General features: G+C 38.6%; 4 protein-coding genes across 4 annotated transcripts; 2 read left to right on the top strand and 2 right to left on the bottom strand.

The window, feature by feature from the left end:
* Positions 947-6,147, bottom strand: LOC105177242 (protease Do-like 8, chloroplastic). The gene is made up of 13 exons (XM_011100315.2): positions 4,685-6,147; positions 4,451-4,596; positions 4,204-4,286; positions 3,982-4,080; positions 3,772-3,838; positions 3,615-3,690; positions 3,455-3,521; positions 2,595-2,812; positions 2,437-2,504; positions 2,151-2,230; positions 1,704-1,790; positions 1,492-1,599; positions 947-1,334 (listed from the first exon to the last, which is right to left on the bottom strand). Exons 1-13 carry the CDS (start codon positions 5,095-5,097, stop codon positions 1,206-1,208), a joined length of 1,641 nt encoding a protein of 546 aa, XP_011098617.1. The 5' UTR covers positions 5,098-6,147; the 3' UTR covers positions 947-1,205.
* Positions 6,224-6,900, top strand: LOC105177241 (non-specific lipid-transfer protein AP10). The gene is made up of 3 exons (XM_011100314.2): positions 6,224-6,354; positions 6,423-6,693; positions 6,785-6,900. Exons 1-3 carry the CDS (start codon positions 6,291-6,293, stop codon positions 6,792-6,794), a joined length of 345 nt encoding a protein of 114 aa, XP_011098616.1. The 5' UTR covers positions 6,224-6,290; the 3' UTR covers positions 6,795-6,900.
* On the top strand, positions 8,208-12,945 carry LOC105177240 (NAP1-related protein 2). Its single transcript, XM_011100313.2, has 10 exons — positions 8,208-8,707; positions 10,415-10,537; positions 10,650-10,700; positions 10,899-10,970; positions 11,123-11,236; positions 11,338-11,399; positions 11,524-11,581; positions 11,746-11,802; positions 11,883-11,939; positions 12,717-12,945. The coding sequence occupies exons 1-10, from the start codon at positions 8,585-8,587 to the stop codon at positions 12,774-12,776; spliced, it is 777 nt and encodes a 258-aa protein (XP_011098615.1). The 5' UTR covers positions 8,208-8,584; the 3' UTR covers positions 12,777-12,945.
* On the bottom strand, positions 13,091-22,010 carry LOC105177239 (thyroid adenoma-associated protein homolog). Its single transcript, XM_011100312.2, has 4 exons — positions 18,432-22,010; positions 17,972-18,225; positions 16,894-17,490; positions 13,091-16,230 (listed from the first exon to the last, which is right to left on the bottom strand). Exons 1-4 carry the CDS (start codon positions 21,795-21,797, stop codon positions 13,776-13,778), a joined length of 6,672 nt encoding a protein of 2,223 aa, XP_011098614.1. The 5' UTR covers positions 21,798-22,010; the 3' UTR covers positions 13,091-13,775.

Genomic DNA, 22,675 nt, shown 5'->3' with positions numbered 1-22,675 from the left:
CCACATCAGAGTTAGATTTATGCAATCACAATAATACTACTTTTTTGGCCTCCAATAGGGACATATATATATATATATATATATAGTATATCAAACTCCATATACTTCATCTTTAAGTAATAACGGTGCATCTCAATGTTCCTTGTTTTAATTATTAATTATTAAACATAATATATATGGGTGTGAGTGAGTGAATGGTTAATTGTCGTAAGGGGTCTAACAAGAAGGTGTCTTTTTAAGGACTGTAATGCCCTCCCAAGATTCAGAATATCCAAACAAGAGTTGAGATCCTTGCACGTTTTATTGAGATTGAATCACACTTGATCACCCAAAAACGTCTCAATCTATCATTCGTTACCTATAAGGCTAAAGTTATAATAAGCAGACCTGTACAAATATGAATATTTAGTTCTATAAATTAAATACTCCAAATACCATTTTGAGATTGAGATATGTCATTTATTAAGAGAATTTTTTTTTTTTTTTATTTTTTTCCATTGGACCTCGAACCTGACAAATGCTAAACCGTCACTCGAATTGAAATGGTTTTCGTTGCTTTCGATTGTATTTTAAATACTCTAAACCTAAAATCTTGAGCGCAGTTTCCTGTTTTTATCTTATGTCTGAATGCAAGTCTTTAATTGATAAACATTAGTCCCGTTATTTTGACATTTAATATGAACATCAACTTCTTTTCATATGAAGAAAGCCCCAGAATTGTCGTTGAGCATCATGTTAACTTCCTTCCCAAATATACAAATACCTGAAAATTTATACAATTTGAATATAGATGATGAGGAACTTTCACACGCCTAGTACTCCAATACGGTAGTCCTTTTCTTAGACATCAAATTGATGGTTGGTTTAACTCCTTACGTCTCACATTCATCCCACACATCTTGTAAACAAATATGATCACTTCTAAATGTTTTTCTATTTTAGATTCTTTCTGTCCACATTCAACCCTAAAGCAAAACAGTTTAAGCCCAGAAGAGGAGGAGTTTTGCCTTACAGATTCTCTTTGTACATGATGATCTCCACCATTTCAGCTACAACTTCTAGTGAAAATCCAGAATATATGTTGTCTTCCTCTATTACTTCCATCTTCATCCATCTCGTAAATTTTGCACAGTAATTTCGAGCAAAAATTTAAGAGTCACACAAAAATGGCTGGCTATCTTGAAGAAAATTCAAGACCAACTATTTCATCCTTTCTTTTCCTCCAAGACAATGGGCACCTCCAAGTTTGCATTGCCCCTCTGGATCTTCAGAAGTACTTTGTCCCCTACGTTGTACTCGTCAAATATTTTGTACAGTTCTTCTCTGTTCCTTGCCTGTAACCAAATTATGACCACATACATCAGCATAAGATTTGTGATTAAGAACCCTAACTCGACTACACTTAGACCACATATGGTACTGCCATATTTATGGCCTAATTAGTAATTTGACCATCTGGCACGAAAACTTCATTTACAAGAGAGTGCTTACAGGTTTGTCATCCACTGCCAAGATTATATCACCCAGTACAATATTACCAGCAAAACCCCTTGTAGTTGGTAGAAGCCCAGCCTTAGCTGCCAAACTGTCTCCTGGAACCTATAGCATTGCAGAAGCCATAACATCAGCGATGTTCCATTAGTCAAAATCATAATACTAGCAGCACCAGTATAGCCATCCGCATATTGAGGACCAGAGAGCACCTGCAGGATTAAAGCTCCATTTCGAACATTGAGTTGATTTGCAATAAGATCTGGAGCTATTTCAAGATTTAAACCAGCTCGAACAACCTGGAAAACAAGGATAGCCTTATGTGTCCAGCAAAATCATGAATCCAGAGAAACATTATTGAGGTCCTTCCCCCAACCCACCCACCCATATATGGACTGTTAACCACAGTTTAATGGGTTAACAATACTTCACTCCTTTTAACAAATTTGACTTTTTTTGCAAGGTAAAAGCCCAACCATATAAAATTCTTACTACTTGATTAACATGATCACTAGATAAAATCTGTTCTACAAGAACTCCAAGTTCTTTACCTCACAGAGAAAACATTTAAGACCAGAAAAGGAAAAAGAAAAGATTATAAGATTTTGAGATATAATGTCAGAACAAAACTAAGGAACAGCATAAAAGCAAACTCATACCTTGCCAAACTGGATCAGCTGAGGCACTATCTTTACCACAGTAGATGAAGGGATCGCGAACCCTACACCAGCTGATGTCCCTGTTGTGTCCCAGGGAAAAAATGATTTTACAAGGGTCAGATGCAGGGAATTGCAGGAGAATAAATGCATCAACATCCAATTGAGAAGAACCGAACAAGTTTGTTCTCTCAATTGGTTATTATCAGAAGTAATTCGTATAAATTGTCCCCTCCCATTTAGATAATTCAGACATGCAAACTGCAATATATAAAGAGCCAAAGCTCACCTGTCTGAGTAAATATAGCAGTGTTAATCCCAATTAAGTTTCCTTTTGAATCCAATAAAGGACCTCCACTGCAACATCACGGAAAATAACGTATTGATAATTAAGGGAAAAGCCTTTGAGGCTCAGCATCAGGACATATCTAATTTTGAAAGTCAAACCTGTTTCCAGGATTGATTGCAGCATCAGTTTGAATCCCTCCACCTATTGTAACTCCAGTTCGACTGTTTATATCCCTGTTCAGACCACTAATGACCCCGACAGTGAGCGTGTGGTCAAAACCAAATGGATTTCCAATTGCTAAGCACTGCTGGCCCACTTTCAAAGAAGATGATGGACCGACCTTAATTGGCCTCAACAGTTCCTTAGGGGCTTCAACCTGGTAAGGAAAACATCAATAAGGCAACGCTTGATATGCGCATCTCACATCAATTTTTATTGAAACCTCCTCTAAAAGGTTCACTTCCAATGAAGTTTCAACATCAGAAATTGATATCTGTTAGTACATCCATACCATAGATCCTTGACTTTGCAAGATCAACAAAGAAGACGCTTTCTTGGCCTAAATTTTAGTTCTCAGTGCAACAAGAGCAGGATTTCAGAATTTCTCTTATGAGATCCATAAGTTATAAACAACTCCAAGTCCAATAAAACTAGAGACAAGTGTGTTTCTAGTCTTTGCATGATTGTCCTAATTTCTCCAGTAAATGTTGCCAGTCCAATCTCTTACATAAACAGAACAAAACCAACATAATGAAAAGGGATGGCAGAGCCTTCATATGAACAAGAGTTTGGCAAGATGTTTTACATAATTTTGACAAATCAGTTTAGAAGGTTGGAAATAGTCCTTCAGATCACAATGAAAGTTAAAATGAGAAAACTAGTCAAATAAAAAATTTAATAAAAAATGAGGTATGATACAGCTTAAATTCCATGCATTATTAAGTAGACATCCAAAGTTGGGTGGGCAGTCCAGAAAGACTCCAAACGCAAATTGAGCGAACTAAGATAGTTCATTCACCTTCAACACAGCAAGATCCTTTGCACGATCTGCACCAATTAACTTGCCCTCAAAGTTCTTTTGTACCCTTCACAAAATGGAAAAGGGAGAAAATCACCAGTAAACATTTTAGGAAATAACATTAACTTCAATAGGGAGAAAAGAAAATTCTGACTCTTACCCTTCAGAAGCTAGAATATTAACTCGAGCAACAATTTGGCCAGTGCTTGGATTTCTTGACAAGGAATTGCCGATTACTGGTCATACACAAAGAGAGTTAATCCAATAAATCAAGATCTATACTGTGCATTATTTTTACTTCCAACAAATATGTATACCATGATAATTTGTCACAATGTGACCCTGTTCATCCCAGACAACTCCTGAACCATTCCCTTCAGGAACCTACACATTTATAACCATTTTCTCTTTTAGTTGATAAGAAATTATTCACTTAGCATAGTTGTGGTGAAGGGTGGAGCTTAGCAAGCAACAATTGAAGGAAGCAAAAAACGTTTAAGCATAACAGAGAAAACACAATGTATTACCTCAACGGCACCAGTAATATTAAGTTGAGGCCGCAAAGTTACATCAAATATGTTGACAACAGAATAAGTATTCTTCTCAAAGAGTTTAACAATTCTTTCCTGCCAAGTAGACACATATCAAGTCACCTGCCACGGAAAGTATGAAAATTTACAAATAACTAATTAGAAAGACAAGAAATTAGGAAAAGAATGGACATAACATAATTTGCAAAGAGAAATGACCTCGGATGGGAAAAGTGCCCCAGGGGGCAAAACTTGAGGAGTGACTTGTTCAACTGTCACCGACGGGTCTCCTAATGCGTATGCTGTAATATCAACAACCACATTAATACTTTACTGCCTCATTCTCCACTGAAATGACCAACATCAAAGATTCCCAAGTTGTATAACTTAAAAGTAAATTAGATCTTGAAACATTGTATGTAGGGCTGTAAAGATGAAAGTCAAAGACAGCCGGAAACGTGCGAACCTGGAAAGTACCTTGAAGGAAGGAGATAAAAGTAACACGCGGACATTAACATACGGGCAAAAAAGGATCGACGCGTAGTCAAACCGAAATTTTTCTGCATAATTTTTTGCAGGAAATCGCCACCCATATCCTCTTTATCGTCACCCCTGCAAAAACGGCACAGATTTTGGAGAAACCACAAAAAGTTGAGCCATTGAACTAATATGTAAGCGGATGAGCGTAAGAGCTCTTTACCAACGAGTGGAAGGAATGGGAATACGAGAAACGACATCGCAGCAGAGCTTGCGGCGGCCGAGAAACGGGAGATTTTGACCGGAGATAAAAGTAGTTATGGGCTTGGGGGATTTGAGTGGCGGAATTGCAGAGCTACTGCAAGCCACTATTGCTTGCATTGTCTCTCCTATACTCGAAAGAAAGAATGAACAGAAAAAACAGTTGGATAGTCGGAAATGGAGTTGGTCCGGAGATGAGTGGCTGCAGAGCAAAAAGCCAAACACGGGAGCTGAGAGGTACCGTATCAGTGTATAGATAGAGTCGTGTTGCATCGATAGCGACTTTAGTAGCAATTGGAGGGGAATGGAAAGAATTAAATCACGACGAAGCAAGTCTTTCCTCTCATGTCTCAATTGCAAATATGCAAACTTCATCAAGTTAATAATTTTTTTTCTGTCTCCATATTTATGTTCTCAGATATCAGCAATTTGTACTGCTTTGTGGACAAAAACCTCCCTATTCTTTTCTATCAAAATAAGAAAAATAATATATATATTACCATCTTCTTATTCCTGAGTGAGCCTAAAGAGATTTGGCTGCGAGAATGCAAAACAATTTACAATGTTAATCCAAAAACCATATGATAATCATTTCTAATCTTTCATCAAGACTAATAGTGCTGTGTTTTCAAATTTAGATAGGCAAAGAGAGGACTCCATTTTACTCCCTCATTAGCAGAGAGTCGATGAGATAATCAAAAACATTCCCACATTGTTATTACAATACAAATATATACACTGTATACACAACCACATAGATACCTTTTGTTCGCTGAGCCTGGCAACGCAGGCTTGTAACCCAAGTGGGGGCATTTAAGTGGTTGGACTTTGTACTTGCCTAGCTAACTGAGCCACAGGATGCTCTTTGCTGGCCTGCCCATTCCAAGCGGAGAGTTGGGCCATGTGGTCCAAGTGAAGGCCTGGGCCATGTGGTTCTTACAATGGTGGGTATTGCGTCAGGCTGGTTTCACAGAGCAGCGAAAACCACTAGCTCCTTGCAGTGGGAGGATAACGGGCCGGTGCTTCCGTGGCTCATTAAAGTCAGATGGGCTAGCCCAAATGGACAATCACTTTTTCCGTTGGGCCCTTTTGTGCATTTTTCAGAATAACAGCCTGGGCCCTGGGGTCCATGTAACAACAGGCCAGTGCTTTCTTTTTATAATCTAGGTTGCATGTCCATGAAGCATAGGTAAAAGGATTTTGAAAGAAGTGATATGTATGAGTTGGTGTAGTATTCAATACAAAGATCAAACAAGAGTCCTACTTCAAATCCTCTTCCTAAATTTTTATCGGTCGATTGTCCATTTATAATTCAATTCTCCAACTGCTAGCTAAATCAGCTGGTCTCCCTTTCATATGTCTGCAAATTACCTCCTTCCCACCCACTCAACTAAATAAATGACATTGCAAATTAAGTTGTATAAGCCAAATTCTTCAACCACCCCTGATGTCAATTCTTTCCAATTGATCTCACCTTCTCATCTATAAATTCCCTGCACATCCTATACTCAAAATCACAACACTTCAAATTACTAATCAAGCATTAATATATACATTTAAGAATTAAGATGAAGGGAGTGGCTTTGATTTTTGTGGTGGTTCTGGCGGTGGTTTCACTGGCGGCAACGCCAGGGGAGGCCATATCATGTGGCGACGTGCAGGGCTCCCTGGCGCCGTGTCTGGCTTAGCGGCAACGCCAGGGGAGGCCATATCATGTGGCGACGTGCAGGGCTCCCTGGCGCCGTGTCTGGCTTACCTCACCGGAGGTGGCGAACCATCCTCCTCGTGCTGCGGTGGTGTGAGGAGCCTGGCGGGAAGTCTCCAATCTCAGCAGGACAGGCAAACGGCGTGCTACTGCATGAAGTCCGCCGCCTCCAGCTTCAATGTTCGCTCCGACGCCGCGTCCAACCTCCCCGGAAAATGTGGTGTTTCCATCGGAATGACCGTTACTCCCGATATTGACTGCAGCAAGTAGGTGGATTTTTCACAATGTTCTCATGTTCATTAACAATTACTTTAAGAATTACGTATATTAATCCTTTTGTCTTTGTATTTGGTGCAGGGTTTCTTAGATGAGATTAGTGTTTGATTAAGGAATAAATAGATTGAGAGAAAGCTTGGGTTGCAGTGTTGTGTATATGGTTTTGTATTATATGTAGCAGTGTGGTTGGGAGCTTTCTTCATCAGTTGTGATCCAGTCTTTGGTGTTCATCAAGGGCTTTGTTATTTGGAATAAAATTAATTTCTTTTTAAATTACTGTTTATAAGGTTGGATCAATAATCCTAATGAGAATTTTAACTCAAATTAAGTTTGGGTGGACCTAAATCAAAGCAAGCATAATGTACAATGTATATCATAAATAAATATTTTTTTCAACTTTAATTACCTTATAATTGGGACCGTAAAAAGAAGTTAGTAAGAAAAACAATGAATTCATCTTTGCTCCAAATCGTTAATGGATTCTGGCGCTAAGTTGTCATTCTGGCTCCAAATTTATGTCATTCTGCGATTCAATACCTTAAACTAGTGCTTTATGTCACTATGGATGTCTACATTTATCTAATTTTTATACTAGTGTCAGATTAACATATGATTATTTGTTACAATAGTTCATACAATTAAATAACTTTGTTTTAATAAATTTAAATCAAAATATATATATTATAATCTTTTAAAGTAAAAATCCCTTAATTCTTCTTTTCGTATTGCTGTTCAAGTGCTGGAAGTTTGTTTTTAAATAAAAATACGTGATCTCTTTCGAACTTGTAAGAATAAAATAGGAGTTAAATTGAATTTTAGTACGAATAACTTAAAGATTTGTACCCAACAAAGATGGTGGTTCACTTCATCATGGCTTAGAGTTTTTTTATTTTGTTTTAAACTGGAGTTGCTATGGATTTGATGTGTGTATGTAGTATGTTGTTGTCATCATAATTTACAAGTTCCTTTTTTTTTTAGGTATGAATTAGGTTTTTTATATGTAGTTCATTTTTGTCGGGGTTGAATACTATAAAATCTTTTACAAATCAATTTCGTAATTGTATATAATTAAATGTATTATCCAATCAATCAAATCAAAATAAAAAAATAATTTTATATTTTATCTTGAATCAATCCATATATAAAACTCAAATTCAACGTGTATTTACTATCTTTAAAATATGTAAAACTTAAATTTATTATGAAGTTTAATTTAAAATTTAATTATCAGTCGTTTGAGGATGATTTATTTTTAAAAATTTAAATGTCAACAATAAATAATAAATTATGAGCCAAAACTAATTATTAATTTTTGTTAATAAACCCAGTTTAGGTTTCAAAATATTTGATTGATGGTGTTCTACACTCTTTGATTTAACAGATTAACACAAATATATTGTTATCAGGAGCTAAGAACAAAGCCTTACAAAAAAAAAAAAAAAGAAAGAAAGAAAGAAAAGGCAAGAGCAAGACCGTGATAAACCGGGTCTAGCGCGGACCGGGAAAATAACGACAGGAATGAGGAATGCGCTCACGCGCCTCCGCTGGAATTTCCCACTTTTCTCTGGCAGATATTTTCACCCGCTCCACGGTGTCGCCACCGGTCCCACGTCAAACAGAGAACATCGGCGCATCGTATAAAAACCTGCGCCCCCATTGGCTAGAAACGTAGGACTACTACTGACACTCTGTCCAGACGCACATTTGACATAAGGAACACTCTACCTCAACACTTGCCTTCGAAAACGTACTCTGCTTTTTCACAATCACCTCCGCACACACAACACACACTGCTATATATATGTGTGTGCGTATGTGAGAAACGACAATCTTGCTAAACGCATACTAGGGTTTCCAGTGTGGGCTTTAGGGTTCAGAGAAATGGTGTCTAACAGGGCGAAGAAATCAAGAACTGCTGCGGCGGATGACGATCATCAATTTGAGCGTGATGACATGCTTCTCGCCATCGAAAAGCTTCAGGAAGCGCAAGAGGAGCTTGAGAAGGTTGTGGCTTTTTATAACCTTTTTGTGCTTTTCACCGTTTTGGCGTTTGCACTTGAATTTGTTTCTCCTGTTCTCGTGTGGATTAATTCCGAGTATGTAACGTTCTTGATTTTGTTCTGAGGTTGATTAGTGGTGCTTATGTGATAACCATTTGTTCGCTTACTTTATAAAAGCTCTGTTCTTCTTGGTTGCTAGTCTGGTGTACTAATATGTCTTGGCTGATTTCACTGTTGTGCATTAATTTGAAATGATGGATTCTTTTGTGTTCTACTTGCTTGTCGAGCTGCATGCTGTGTCGAGCATTGGTTTTTTATTTTTATTTTCTGGTTTAAGGAAATTTTGGAAATTTATACTGCTTTCTTTCGGTTGGGAGGGGATTTTGGGTCTGTTCTCAAAGGATCTTGTTACTGAAACTTAAAGCAAGATTAGTATCTAAATTTTTTGTTGTTTTTCACTGAATTATTGTACTACATTTTGCTATGGCCTTCATTGATCTCTGTTTGATTTTCAATTTCTTAGCTCTATTTTGTCCATGCCTAGCCTCATTGCTTAATGTAATACATAGAGTATAAAATGCTGGACTATTTGTTGTTTTGATTAATGTTATCTGTTCAATTTTAATTTCAATTTGGTTGATGATCTATCCATAAATATTTTCTTGTTCTACTATATCACAAAATCTAAACTAGGCCTCATTATGTGTATGTTTCTTTTTGATACTGTGGAGTCACAAAACTTTGGGATAACATACAGCATGTAACTCGGAAATGATGTAAAAATGGATAATCAAATCTAAGAAAAGAGTTGTCTTTACGTGCATCCGAAGGCATGTGTATACATATATGTGTGTGTGTGCGCGCGCGCGCGGGAGTGTGTGTGTGTTTCGCCATGTTATTGCAGCCAATCAAATTAATATGATTTGACAAATTAGTTGGTTGCTGTTTTGAAGTTGATTTTTCAATAATATGCCAAAAAAGTCTGACAAGTGGACACTTGGTTTGCCACTTGCATCGCTGGTTCCTCTTGGCAAACCAGAAGCAATGTTTACAATTGTAACTAACAAATGCTTTCTGATCTGTATACGTGGAAGTAGCCTGTCGGTTATGCCATAATAGTTCTCATCGCTTTTTCCTTTTTAACTTTGTTCTGTTTTAGACAATATTATGGCTTTAAAGATGTGGTGGTCATAATACTGGGATAAGTAAATGCTCAGTTTTGCGTCTGCACATGAAAGCACGATCTTGTACTTGAAACTTATGTCATCACCTTCGCGGTTGGTATTTATTTGTCACTTTATTGATTTTTTTTACTTCTCTTTCTTGGTAAGTATGCGCATGACTCATTTAAGAATGAGTAAGTAGATAAGATATGTTTTATTGCCAAAATATCCTATCCGTATGGAGACTATTTTATGCTGTACCCTTTACTATTTCACCATTCATTACTCCCACACGAAATGCAGATCTTTGTACATAAATACATTTATGCCTTGTGACTATTTATTGTTTCCAATTGATGTAAATAACCATTACCTGAGATGTGATTCTTGCAGTTGGAATTATAAATTGATTTGTTGGATGCTACTTGCAGATAGCTATTATGGAGTAGGATACAAGGACACACATCATCATGTGAACGAATTCTCAATGAGTAGAAAACAAGATGAGGTGTGTTGCTGATGATTCTTTTTTTAATGCCATTGTATAGGTTAACGAAGAAGCCAACGAGAAGATATTGGAAATTGAGCAGAAATACAATGAGATGAGAGAGCCCGTTTATGCCAAAAGAAATGAGGTCATCAGTTCTATTCCGGACTTCTGGTTAACTGCTGTGAGTGAATAAGGCCTATCTATATAGTCCTGCATTAATTGGTATTACTCCATAATTCGTCTTTGAGCTGAATCAATGATATTCTCCCTATTGCCATATACTTTTATTGTAGTTCATGAATCATCCTACACTTGGAGATTTGCTGACAGAGGAAGATCAAAAGGTTTGACAATAAGATCTGTTAACTTTATAATCCAGATTTGATTATTTAATGCTGCTTCCCTAGAAACTTGAGCTGACTTTCTTATATCATTTCATATCCTTACCCTTTCTGTGATTGGGTGAGGATGTCATTTTCCAATCTGAGGAGATATATGGAATTGATAAATAAGCTCATCACTTTCTCTTTTGCTTGATCTAGATATTTAAGTATTTGGATTCTCTTGAGGTCGAGGACTTTAAAGACCCCAGAAAGGGTTATTGCATCACATTTGTAAGTCCTATAACTCTTTGTGGACAAAAATTGTTTTTCCCAGTTAGAAGAGCAGAGAAGAAAGAAGGAACTTCAATTTCTATTTAATACTTCAGCTGTATCATTCCTACTCATTTGATCAGTGATAATTTTTCTTCTGCGTGAGATTCCAGAATTTCAAGGCCAACCCATATTTTGAAAATACTGAGCTCACGAAGACCATTAAGTTCTTTGATGAAGGCACACTAAGGTCAACTGGTACAACCATCAGGTGGAAGGAGGGCAAGGTAACAGGAATAATTATATTCTTCTGTAAATACAAACACCTCTCTCTCCCTCTTCGATTGACATATTCTATTTACTTCCTGAATAATTTTGATTTCTACAGGGTCCTTTGGATGCCTGTAACGATCCCAGAAAAGGAAACAAACGACCACTAAATCTGAGCAGGTATTTCTTTTGCCATTGCCTTGACTGCTCATAATTTTTGAGATATTTGGATAATGTCACTGAAGGCAAAGCCTGGAAGTATATAATTCTCACTAAAGCTTGGATGCTACCTTCATTAATACAGCTTCTTTAGTTGGTTCGGCTTTCCGCCAGAGGGTACAGTGGAGGTGGAGCAGGACGTGGTAAACAGACGCTGGACTCCTGCAACTCTTTGTAGCATTATTACACTTTAAATGCTGTTTTAGCACATGGATGAAAAATTACACTGTTGCTCAATTTAACAAGCCCAAATGTTATCCGCTCTTTTTCAGTGACCCAATGCTTTATTCTCCCTGAAAAACTACAGGTGGCGGAGTTAATCAAGGAAGACTTATGGCCCAATCCAATTGAACATCTCAACAATGTACTGTTTTACTGTTCACCCTCTAGTCTATTAAATTCATCGCCTGTTCTCTTGAATCAGCTTAAAGTTGATGACTACAGGAAGATGATGAAGACTACACTGAAGATGATGATGAGGAGGAGGAGGATGGTGATGAGGTACTAAATTCTGTATCAGCCTCTAAGAGTTATTTTGCATGAAACCTCCGACTCCCTCTACGTTTTCACTTTGGCCAATATCTAGTCTAAAATATTACAGTATCTTTAAAAACTTTGAATTTTCTGATTCCTTATACTGATTTTTCTTCTGGTTTTGCTACTGTGGTCTTCTGTTAGTTCACATTTTGTGTTCGCTAGTGAGAAACTAATTTATGTTCTGTTTGAATGTTTATCACTGTACCCCTGCTCTATGTATCTGTTAGCTATTTTTTGTGTTTCATTTGCTAGGTTTTCCTGTTTGGTTTTCTTGTATAATAGCCCATACCTTCCCCTCTCCTTGCATGTGTGCAATCTTTTCTGGACATGTTTGCAACACTGATTTTCAAGTGCTGAACTATAATAGGCTTGCATTGCACCTGTCTGTATCATTTATTATGATGTTACTATTGGCACCATGCACCATCTTGGTCCCATTACCTTATGGCAGAATTTGCATTGTTATATCCCAATATTTGGTGTTACTGCTACTTGAAATAAAGCTGAGCGCTTCCGCTCTCACATGGGCTAACTTTGTGGTGTTTACATATGGTTGACAGCATGAAGCAATGTCTCCCTTTTGCCCGTATATTGTATAGTCAATTGGAACTTCATTTTCTCATTTCCTCTAATTTTGCTACTTTACCAACGGTTTAGCTGCTTCCATGATTTCAGGGTGACTGTTATATGCTAATATATGATTTTGTTACCAGTTTCTGACTCTGTTGTATCATTAATTAGGGAGACGAGGATGACAATGATGAAGGTGATGAAGATGGCTGCGGGAATGATGACGAATGAATTCTGTCTGCTCCTCTGCTTCTATCTTTTTCAGACTTTTCATTTGAGATGTCCCCTTAGAAGATTTTGAACTACATTTGATTTATAGTAGACAAAGACCAACTGGCTAGCTGCCAGAGATGTCATAAAAGCCCGTTCCCATATATGATATGCTTTAAGTTCTACCTAAGTCTACAAATTGCATCTTTTTGTTGCATTAAACCTTGTCAGTTCTTTAGATCCCTTTAGGAGCAGACTTTATAAATCTCATAATGGGTTTTAAGTTTGGAAGGGCGGCTGCTAAATCTCAAAAAAAAAAAAACAAGAGTTAGGAAGGGCTGCAAAGAATTTGGCAATTAAAACATGCTGGCTTGTCCATTGGCCAAGTCCCACACATTGCAAGAAAGTATAGCTTTATAACTCCTTCTAGTGGCAATAGTTCTTGCTTTCCTCTATGCCCTCCCTCTCTCCCTGTTGAAAACCATCCATTGCTCGAATGTTGGTCTTCTCAAGCTTGAATCCAGGTTTTCTCCAGCATCTTGAGGCCTACGCATGCTACTGGAGTGCACTAATAGAGTCACAACCTGGTCTGTGGCTTAATAACTGTGAAAACCTCGAATTGAACCTAGTTAAACACCAAAAAAAGAAAAAGAGAGAGAGAGGGAACATCAGTGGCGTGCATTCATTTTGCTTGCCTTTCCCAATACTCTCTTCAGTAGAGTTAAAAATCTGGAGTTACAACTTCAGAAGACAGAACAAGAAAATCTAAGCTGGAACGAGGAGTTAAAAAGGGACAGGGACATCATTATATAGAGACTATCCTCCACCATCCATGCATTGATGCTCCAAGAAACGAATAGCAAATACTTGTATGATGTCTCACACAAAGCAAGAGCATGGGAAGAACACATATTCCCTAAACCTAAAGATGTATAAGGATAGAATACATACCCCATGGGGATTTCACAACTATTTTCCCCATTAGGCACCTAGTATATGAGTTACAAAAATCATGTAAATTCACCTAAGTAGAAAATAGGGGTTGAATTCATCCCACGTGGAATCATTGATACTCCACTTGTGGGGCAAATTGCCTGCAGTTGCCCCCAAATATTTCTCATGGGAATTAACAACTATCAAAAACAGGTTGGAGATCAACGAATTGCCAAGAAAGGGATTAATAGCTTCTCCAAGTCTAGACACTTCAGAGAGCAAGTGCCCACAATTGTCATGTTCTTCTTTTAAGATGCAGTTCGACAAGACATAAAATGCAAGGAGATTTGAGTAAAGTGGTAAAAATGCATCCTTGTGATTGCCAACTCCACCAATCCAATCAATACTTCCCCTTTTTCCCATATGGTCATTGGTAAATGCTATCATCTGTTCCAAAAATCTGGTCCTCCATTTACGCAAAAGATCCCTCACCCCACTGTTGATCCATGAATCACCTGCCCAAGATTTTGAAATTAGAATACCTTCCAGATGCGAACAACAAATCTGACAAATTAACAGCTTTTCTTCATGATGGTTATCAATCTCCTTGTCAAAAACACGCCTGACAAGGTCTCCTCCTGACACAGTGTAGTTTGAACTGTTTGCAGCATTCAGGACCCAGCAGCAAAGATAATCCAAATAATCGAGCCAGTGACCAAAGATTGTCGAAAGATGCTCAAAACATAGTTCAATCACTTTCTCAACTTGACTGGACGCCGTTGTAGCGGGAAAGTGTTTTCTGGGGTCTCTGGATGTAAAACACATCTGGACATCTAAAGCAAGCCTTTTCCTGAGCCCAACATCTTCATCCTCCAGAAGCTTTATGCATGTCAACCATAGGTCCAGTACTTTACGGGCAAACAATCTGATAGCCTCTTCTGGTTTAAAATTAGAACATAGACTCCCATCTGAAACTGGGTAGCTGAAAACCAAAGAACCAAGGGCCTCAGCATGAGCCAGCAGACCAGAAGCTATCATTGATTCCGCAGCTGCCTTCCTCATATTTACAGGCTCCGATGCATCACTGCTTTGTTCTATCAGATCCACAAAATAACTTAATGAATCATAGAAATCAGAGAACATTTTACTTGGATCAGTTTGGATAAGCTCAGCTATTTTTATCTTATCTACTTCACAAGACAAAAACCTCATACATAAGTTGGAAATTTGCTTGGCACATATCCCCAAGCAGCAGATGAGTGTTTGTCGTGTCTTTGCATGCCTTGTGATCTTGAATAGAGAAACCAACATGTTCCACAACTGGAATATTGAATGGCAGTCCATATTACAGACATATCTTGGTCCCACCCCTAGTTGGTTGTCTGGATATCCAAGAGAGTTCCAAGTATAAAAAATTTTTAGAAGGTAATGCATGCATTTATGATGTTTTTCTGAAACCAGAAGCTTAGTAACTGTATCTTGAAGATCGACAATAGTCGAGCAAATTTTCATAGCTTCAGAATAAAACTGATCCGCATTGTTATTACCTAATGATTCCCTTCTCTTCAGGAACAGAAGAAGCCACTTCAACGTAGCAATTCGTACTTCATATGATGTATCTGACATGGAGCGGATCAACCTCTCCTGAAATCCGCTAAAGATAACCTCCACTCCCACTACTCTTAACGAACTAGTAGCAGGTGAATGGAAATTGCTTCTCATCAGAAGATCATCTTCAACAACTTCTTTGGATGTTTGGAAAACACAATTGAAATAGGAGGTTGCAGCTTGCTTTCGAAGTTCCTGAATAGTTGGATCAAAATACCTAGGGCCATCAGCAGGTTCTAAATCTAAGCATTCCGATGACAACTCCCAGAGGAGGTTCCAAATGTCACAAGCACTTCTGCTCGCTTCACAGGTTCTTGCAATGCTTAGCATGTTATCAAGCACCTTTAATATGCAGCCATTCAGGATGGGGCAAGTGCACTGTTGTGGTCTTCCAATCCATGTGCGTTTTGCTAGGATTTGAACCAATTCATGAAGAATATTATCTTTTTTAGAGGAATCGGCTAGGTTTCTACAGTTGATATCAACAAGAGAGTTGAGCTGTAATAACATTCCGTGAATTGAATTGAATGAACAAAAGGTCTCATTAGTCGAATCCAAGGTACTAGGTGAACCAGGAGTAGCAATGCTGCTTTTCTCAGTAGGTAGCTCTGATGCAATGTTGAGGATGACAACTTTCAGTTTCTCATTGGCCACAAGACCTGTTAAAGCACCTGATGCAAGGACACGAATGCGAAAGTTGCTTTGAGTAGAACACCTCCGGATGAATGGCATAAAAAGAAAAGGGTCAAAAGCATCTCCAGTTTCACTTGAAATTGGTGAAGGTTTAAGCCTAGACAAAAGTATCAGCATTGGACACAAGCTTGGATGCACAATGTTTTTCAGGTTGGATCCTAACTGTTCTGATGACCCATCCAGAAGCAATTCAGTAGCCACTTTCAGTTCATTGAATAAGAATGAGTGTAGAGAAGGGTACCTTCAGTCAGAGAAACGATGTTATGAGACGAAATCTGCCAGCTAAGTTATGCAGGAAGCAAAGAGACGATAACATTATCAAAATTTACATCAGGATAATTTGCAGGAGATAGAAAACTTCCCGAGTTTGTAGTACATGTTACTTTAATAACTCTCCCCACTACATTACCTCCATTCCTTTTCTAGATAGTGATCCAGCATTTTCGTTAGAACGGGGCCAATCATAACAAATCTTTTTATGTTTGCAGCAATTCACTAAGTTATACGCATTCCCAACAAGCTGCTGAGTAATAATGTTCGGAAGATCAATTAACCATTGAATTTTGTATTTTTCTCATTTTGGTGATCAAAAAGAACAATAAGATTTTTGCTTTTCTTAATCAATGTCAATCACTCTTGGATTCAATAAAATCAACTCAAACTGACCATTAATTTTACCAAATTACCAATTCCAGAATTTCCACTGACGTATTTCATGCAAAACTATCGAGTATCTTAAAAGTTTAGAAATTTGCGACAAATATTTATGTGATATCAAGTTTTAGAGTTAGGTAAGGGATCCAAAACTAGAAACATGAGTACGTAGTGCAGCAGTTATTGTAAATTTACACACCCTCACAATTAGAGAAAAGAACTATAAACAAATCTGATAGATGAAGCTTACCTGTGGAAAAATTCAAGGCCAGTTAGAGCTCGCCTTGCAGATTCTCTTTTCTGAATATTCAGAAATCCAAGCATGCGCCGTACTAAAGCAGTATATGCGAGACAAGCACTGTTGCGGACCTCCCAGTATGACGAAGAGAAAGATCGTATCGAGATTATCAATGCCTCAGCAGAAAAGCCTGAGGTATCAGTCGCTAGGTTTGTATCATTGAAAGCTGCCCTGAGTACATTGAAAGCATGTACAGTTGGAACAACACCCTCATCTCGGACCTTTGATATTTCTTTATTCCCATTCATACCAGGAGGTGGTGTGCATCCAGTTTCCTGGTTTAAATTTGATAAAAACCCACTGCACAAGTTACTATTGGAGTTGTTTGCATGAGGTTGATCAGTTAAAGACTTTTTAGCTATATCTATTAGCCACCGTAGTGCCCTTGGAAGTAGTCTCTTTGGTGTTCCCTCAGGTTCTGAGAGGAAAAATGCAATAAATGCGGCAGGTATACCTGCACTTCTTCTTAACAGGTCATCCACTGTCTGTCCCTTGGCCACAGTTCTTTGCATCAGTTGCTCCATCCAAGACTCTGTCAATTTACATAGCCTGAACATAAAAAAGCGGGTGTCAGCACGTGGACTTGGGACAAATAACTCCATTTCTACCATTCAAGAGGTTATGATTGAACCAGAAAACTAGGTCAAGAAAATGTTGACACTCTTAAAAAGTCAGGTCGGTGGCAGCAATTTGCGGAAGCTCATAGGGACTGAAAATCTATTATGTCAATGTTTACTTCAGATGTGTACACGTGTATTGAGTAAACGAAACATGTCATGGTCAATTAGCCATACAGAATTAATTCAATCCTCAGTACCAAGTTTTCAAATCCTTCAGCTGCAGGCATTTTGTTGTGGTTGCTAGACAAAATCAAATAATTTCACTTTTATGGAAGAATAAATCTTTCCAAAAGATACTTCAGCGTTCAACAATAAGTGTATGCAACTAAATATGCAGTGCTAATCCGACTGCCCTAGATCTGAGAAGGACACACCATCAGGATTGGACAATTGAAGAATTCAAGAAATACCTTGGATCATTTGAACAAAGCAAACGATTACACAGTGCTGTAAACCCGGCCCTTGTCTTATCAATTGCTCCATTATGTTTCATTTTGAGAAGGACTTCTAAGAAATGGTTGCCAATTGTCTCAAGTTGTTTTAAATCAAGCATTGCGTTAGATGCTCCAACAGAATTATCAGCAGTACTACCCATTACCTCCCTCATTTCATCGGAAGTAGGTAAAGGAACTTTCCTAATTATTGTTCCCAGAAGAAGGCTCACCTGGAAATCAAATGAAGACATCAATCAAGATTCGCTGAATGCTTGTGATTTTATTGAATAAACTCATTGTCTGTGCATTCATTCGTATTATTAAGTAGAAATACAAGGAGTCGATGCCAATAAAATATGATGCTTCAACAGCATTCTATTATTTCACAATTCCCCACAAAACAGCCAATAATTGAAATTTATAGTGGGAAACTTACCTCTTTCATTGCAAGCCAGCAACCAACCATAACAACCTGTTCGGAGGGCCTGACCTCCTCCACAACTTTGGTAACTTTAACCTCATCCTGTGATTTCGGGCCAGATGACTCGATCTCATCCTGAATCTCCAGAAGAAATGCCTCGTCATCCACCATTTCTTCCATATCATCAGGTAAGTACCATGCATCAGCTGAGACTACCCAAAGGGCCAAGGAAGTTATTCGCATGACCAACCCCAAGAGCCTTTCTAATACACGTTTCATTTCAGCGATACTATGCAAAAACACATTCGAATTCCAATCCATTTCCTCAAATGTGTAACGAAGGGTGAGCAATATACCATGAACAAAGCTATTCTTGCATGCTTCTGAAAGATTTCTTTCAGCATCTTCCACAGCTGCAAGAAGCCAATCAATAAGTGATATAAGATAAGTTACTGCAGGAGGGCTGGATCTGCAACTTTGATACTCCCCATTTGGCAGCTCAGATTCTGAATCAAAAGAGACACCATTACATGATGGTCTAACAATCCAGCTTAGCTCCATGACATACTTCCTAAAAAGAAGCCGCAGAGTCAGAGCTCCAGCATCAGTTTCTCGGACACGTGGACTGCAGACTAACTTTTTAGCCCATATAATTGCTTCACGGACCAAGTCTGGACTACAAATCCCAGGAAGTGGGGTAGGAAAGTACAGTAAAATACGAAATGAACTCTCTCGCAGTCTATCCCAACTATCAATAATTGACCCAACTAGCAACAATGTTGAATCAGGTAAAGTAAGACTTTTACTGTATGGATATAGATTGGCTTCAGAAACAAAAGCATCCTCATTTCCTGGCAAAGTTGGCACCAGCGGCCAAATATTTAACATTATCAATATGAGTTCCATAGCCATTATCTTTCTCTCATACGGAGCAGAAGGATAACAGGAAAAAAATAAGAAACAACTCAACCACTTGGTAAAATCAAAGAGAGTCTCTGCCCTGTGTCTTACAGTTTTTTCAGTTCCTTCATACAAGAAAAATCCATTTTCATCTCCAGAAACAAGAGGCTTCCATGTCCCCAGCTTAATTTGTCTCTCCAATGCTGTCCGAACCCGAGAAAAGAACTTCCTGAACAAGCTGTTCCACTTCATTTGAAAAGCAGTAGAACAACATCTCATGTTCAGGGGTACAGCTGTTCTCATCAGGCTAAGTTCCAAAGAAGACGGCAAACTTGCTGTCTTTGGGTTTAAGAATAGAGTTTCTGCTGCATCCAAGCGCAGCGACTCATCTATGTGGCTCAAAGCTAATATAAGCCATTTGACCGGAACTTTCACTTCAATACCCTTTATACCAACAACACAATCTAAATTACTATTTTCCAAATCCGGTGCTGTACCTTCAGGAGATACCGATGAACTTTCATACCAATCAATATCTCCTTCCATCAAGGCAAGTACACGAGAGACCTTGAGTAATGATACCAAAACAGCACTTTGCTGTTCAACTCCCAGCACCATATCTGTACAACTGATTTCTGTAAAAGTAAATAAAGGGTCCTCATCCCATCCAATCCCGATAGATGCAAGCATAGAGAATATACAGTCCACATCTAGCTCAAGTAGAACAGGCAATGCATAAGTATTTAAGTTCGAACGCAACTTTGCAAGTCCAAAAGCAAGTCCATGTAAAAATGGTGGCAAGCAATGACCCCTGTATTTTGCATATCCATTGTCAACACCATCACTGCTCCAATATTCATCTCTCAAACACTCAAGAAAACATTTGAGAAATGTAGTAGCAGCACAACACACATCATCATCAATGTAAGCCTTGATTGTCTCGAACAGCAAGCCCGGGTTCATGCCAAGAATAGTCTTAGCCCCCAACCGCCTGGTAAGGGAGGCTAAAGGAACATATCTACCCTTGCAACGTGGCCCCAGACAAAGGAGATCAGAAGCAATCTTCCTCAAGAACAACTTTATGTTTTCACTACCCTCTGCCCACTGAAGGCTAGACTGGATGTCTAGATAGAGATCAAAGATAAGATGAACTTGTTTAACCGTTTGACTTAAAGGATCTTCCAAGTTATTCCACACAATCTTTAATATCCTTGCCCCCATTTCCTCAGGAATCGGGTCGTAATTATCTGCACTGCCGTCAGTATTACCTTGTAACAATGTTTTTATCTGCTGCAAACATATTTGAATCACAGTTAATGCATGAAAATTAGAATGACTATCGGTGGGATTTTCAGCATAGCTACACAACTCAGGCAATATAGCATCATACAGTATCGTCTTGACTGAATATCCACCACCACTAGAAGCCGTAACACCACCCAGACCATCACTTGAGACAACATAATGAGTGTCGAGAACAGTTCTAGAAACTGCCGTCAGAATCCCCCTGATCAAGCAAAGTCTACTGAGTGCTGGAAAATTATGAATTTCGCCAACCAGGTCACCATTATATGGAATTTTCCCAAGCACAGCATCAAGGTCAATCTTGCAGTCCCAAATGTCAGTCTGTTGAAAAATACCTCGGATGATAAACAAACCAAGTTCACCAGGACTCAAACAAACCTGCAGGGCTGCGAAAAAACCCACGCCAGCTGCCACTAAACAGTCCCTTGAAAACGCATGTGACTTCAAAATGCTCAAAACGTTCACAAAAGCCATCTCCAGGACACTGCAGTCGTTCAAACTCATTTCATAACGTTCACCACCTACATTGTAAAACTTTTGTGGGAAACGTTGAAGCAGGTAGTACATACATGAAAGTGCCTCCTGGCATTGTTCCATAACAATTGGAGAAGGCCTTGAAGATTCATTTGTCTCATTAACAACAGTATGCAACCCAGAAACCACATCCAAAGCAACCAAGTTCGCACATTGTTCTACGACTTGAACCAAGTACCCTAACTTAGGCGTGCTCATCATAGAAAGTGCTGCCCGAGAAACGCAGAATCTTTTCCCATTTATCACATTCTCCGCACCACCATACTCCTCGCAGAGCAGCCGGAAACAACCCTCAATCAGAGTCCGAAAGTTCTTGCACTTGGCCAATACAGAAGCTAACGTCCTATGTAAAGGCAAGGAGTTCTCCAGGAAAAGGATTTCTAAGTACAACTTCACTGGACAAGAAACTGTCTTTTCCTCGGAGCTAGGGTCGGCGAGCAGATTAGAAAACGCTGCGGCGAGTCTTTTAACATGTTCGAGTTGGGCATAAGTGGAGTTGAGTGAAACAAGATGCCTTAATTCAGCAAAAAAGGGGGCGTCATAAGGTGCTTGGTTCAATGCCTGAACGAAATGTGGCGGGAATACGACGGCACTGTAAGTGTAACGATGGCGGTGCTGTATGGCACGCCACTTAGCCGACATGATTTAAGGGGCCGCAGAAATATGAAGGTTTAGGGTCGGCGGCGGCCGGTGGACGGCGTTTGGGGTTTTCACTGTATGCGCTCTGGAAAAATACCTGGGGAGTTTAGGGCTTAATAAACAATTGGTTGATGAGTCGTTCTGGTTTGAAGACAATGGCGAATTGACAATATGCCCCCTCTGCCAACGGTTGAGAAAGGGAGAGTACAATCAGACTCAATTCAATTACTAAAAGAGAAGGAAATAGGATTTTTGATTGAGTTGATGTTATTGCCCACGAGGATGGGCCGAATTACCAAAGTTGAGGCCCATAATATTAAAGATCATAGATACATAAAATTTTATTTTTTGTAATTAATAATAATTTAGTATCTTTACCTAAAAAAAATGTTGATGTTATTAAGCTGGACAACATTAAGCAGTGTTGAATTGTTAAAGTTTGAACACCCGCCAGCCATGTTGGAGATAAGATGTGACCTATTTTGATATTAAATTCATATGATTTCCAAGTCCAACATTATTCGGATCTTGCTTGATGAATTCGGATCTGAATTTGAGAGGGATGTTGAAGTGAAGGAGGAGAACAACCATATAAACACATTTCTTTTTCCTATTCTCATGAGGTGATTTGGTAGAATTGAAGGTAGTGTTTGCAATCAATCTGTTTTTTCTTACTTTCCTCAGGTGGTTTCAGCCATGTTTAGGTGACGATTGTGTGTTGGAAGAAAATTCAGATTTTTTTTATTTTTTTCTTTTCTTTCAAAAATAAAAGAAGAAAAGAGAAAAAGACCACTCCAGAAATCAATGGATTACTCATCCAAACTGTGCCTGATATTGCGTTGTCCATTTGAATTGTCCTGATAGCTACTTTTACGATGTGA

Source organism: Sesamum indicum, linkage group LG15 (genome assembly GCF_000512975.1).
Source record: "Sesamum indicum cultivar Zhongzhi No. 13 linkage group LG15, S_indicum_v1.0, whole genome shotgun sequence".
In the NCBI taxonomy this organism is placed as follows: Eukaryota; Viridiplantae; Streptophyta; class Magnoliopsida; order Lamiales; family Pedaliaceae; genus Sesamum; species Sesamum indicum.
Note: the sequence above shows the minus strand (reverse complement) of the source record. Positions and strands in the feature narration are given on the sequence as shown.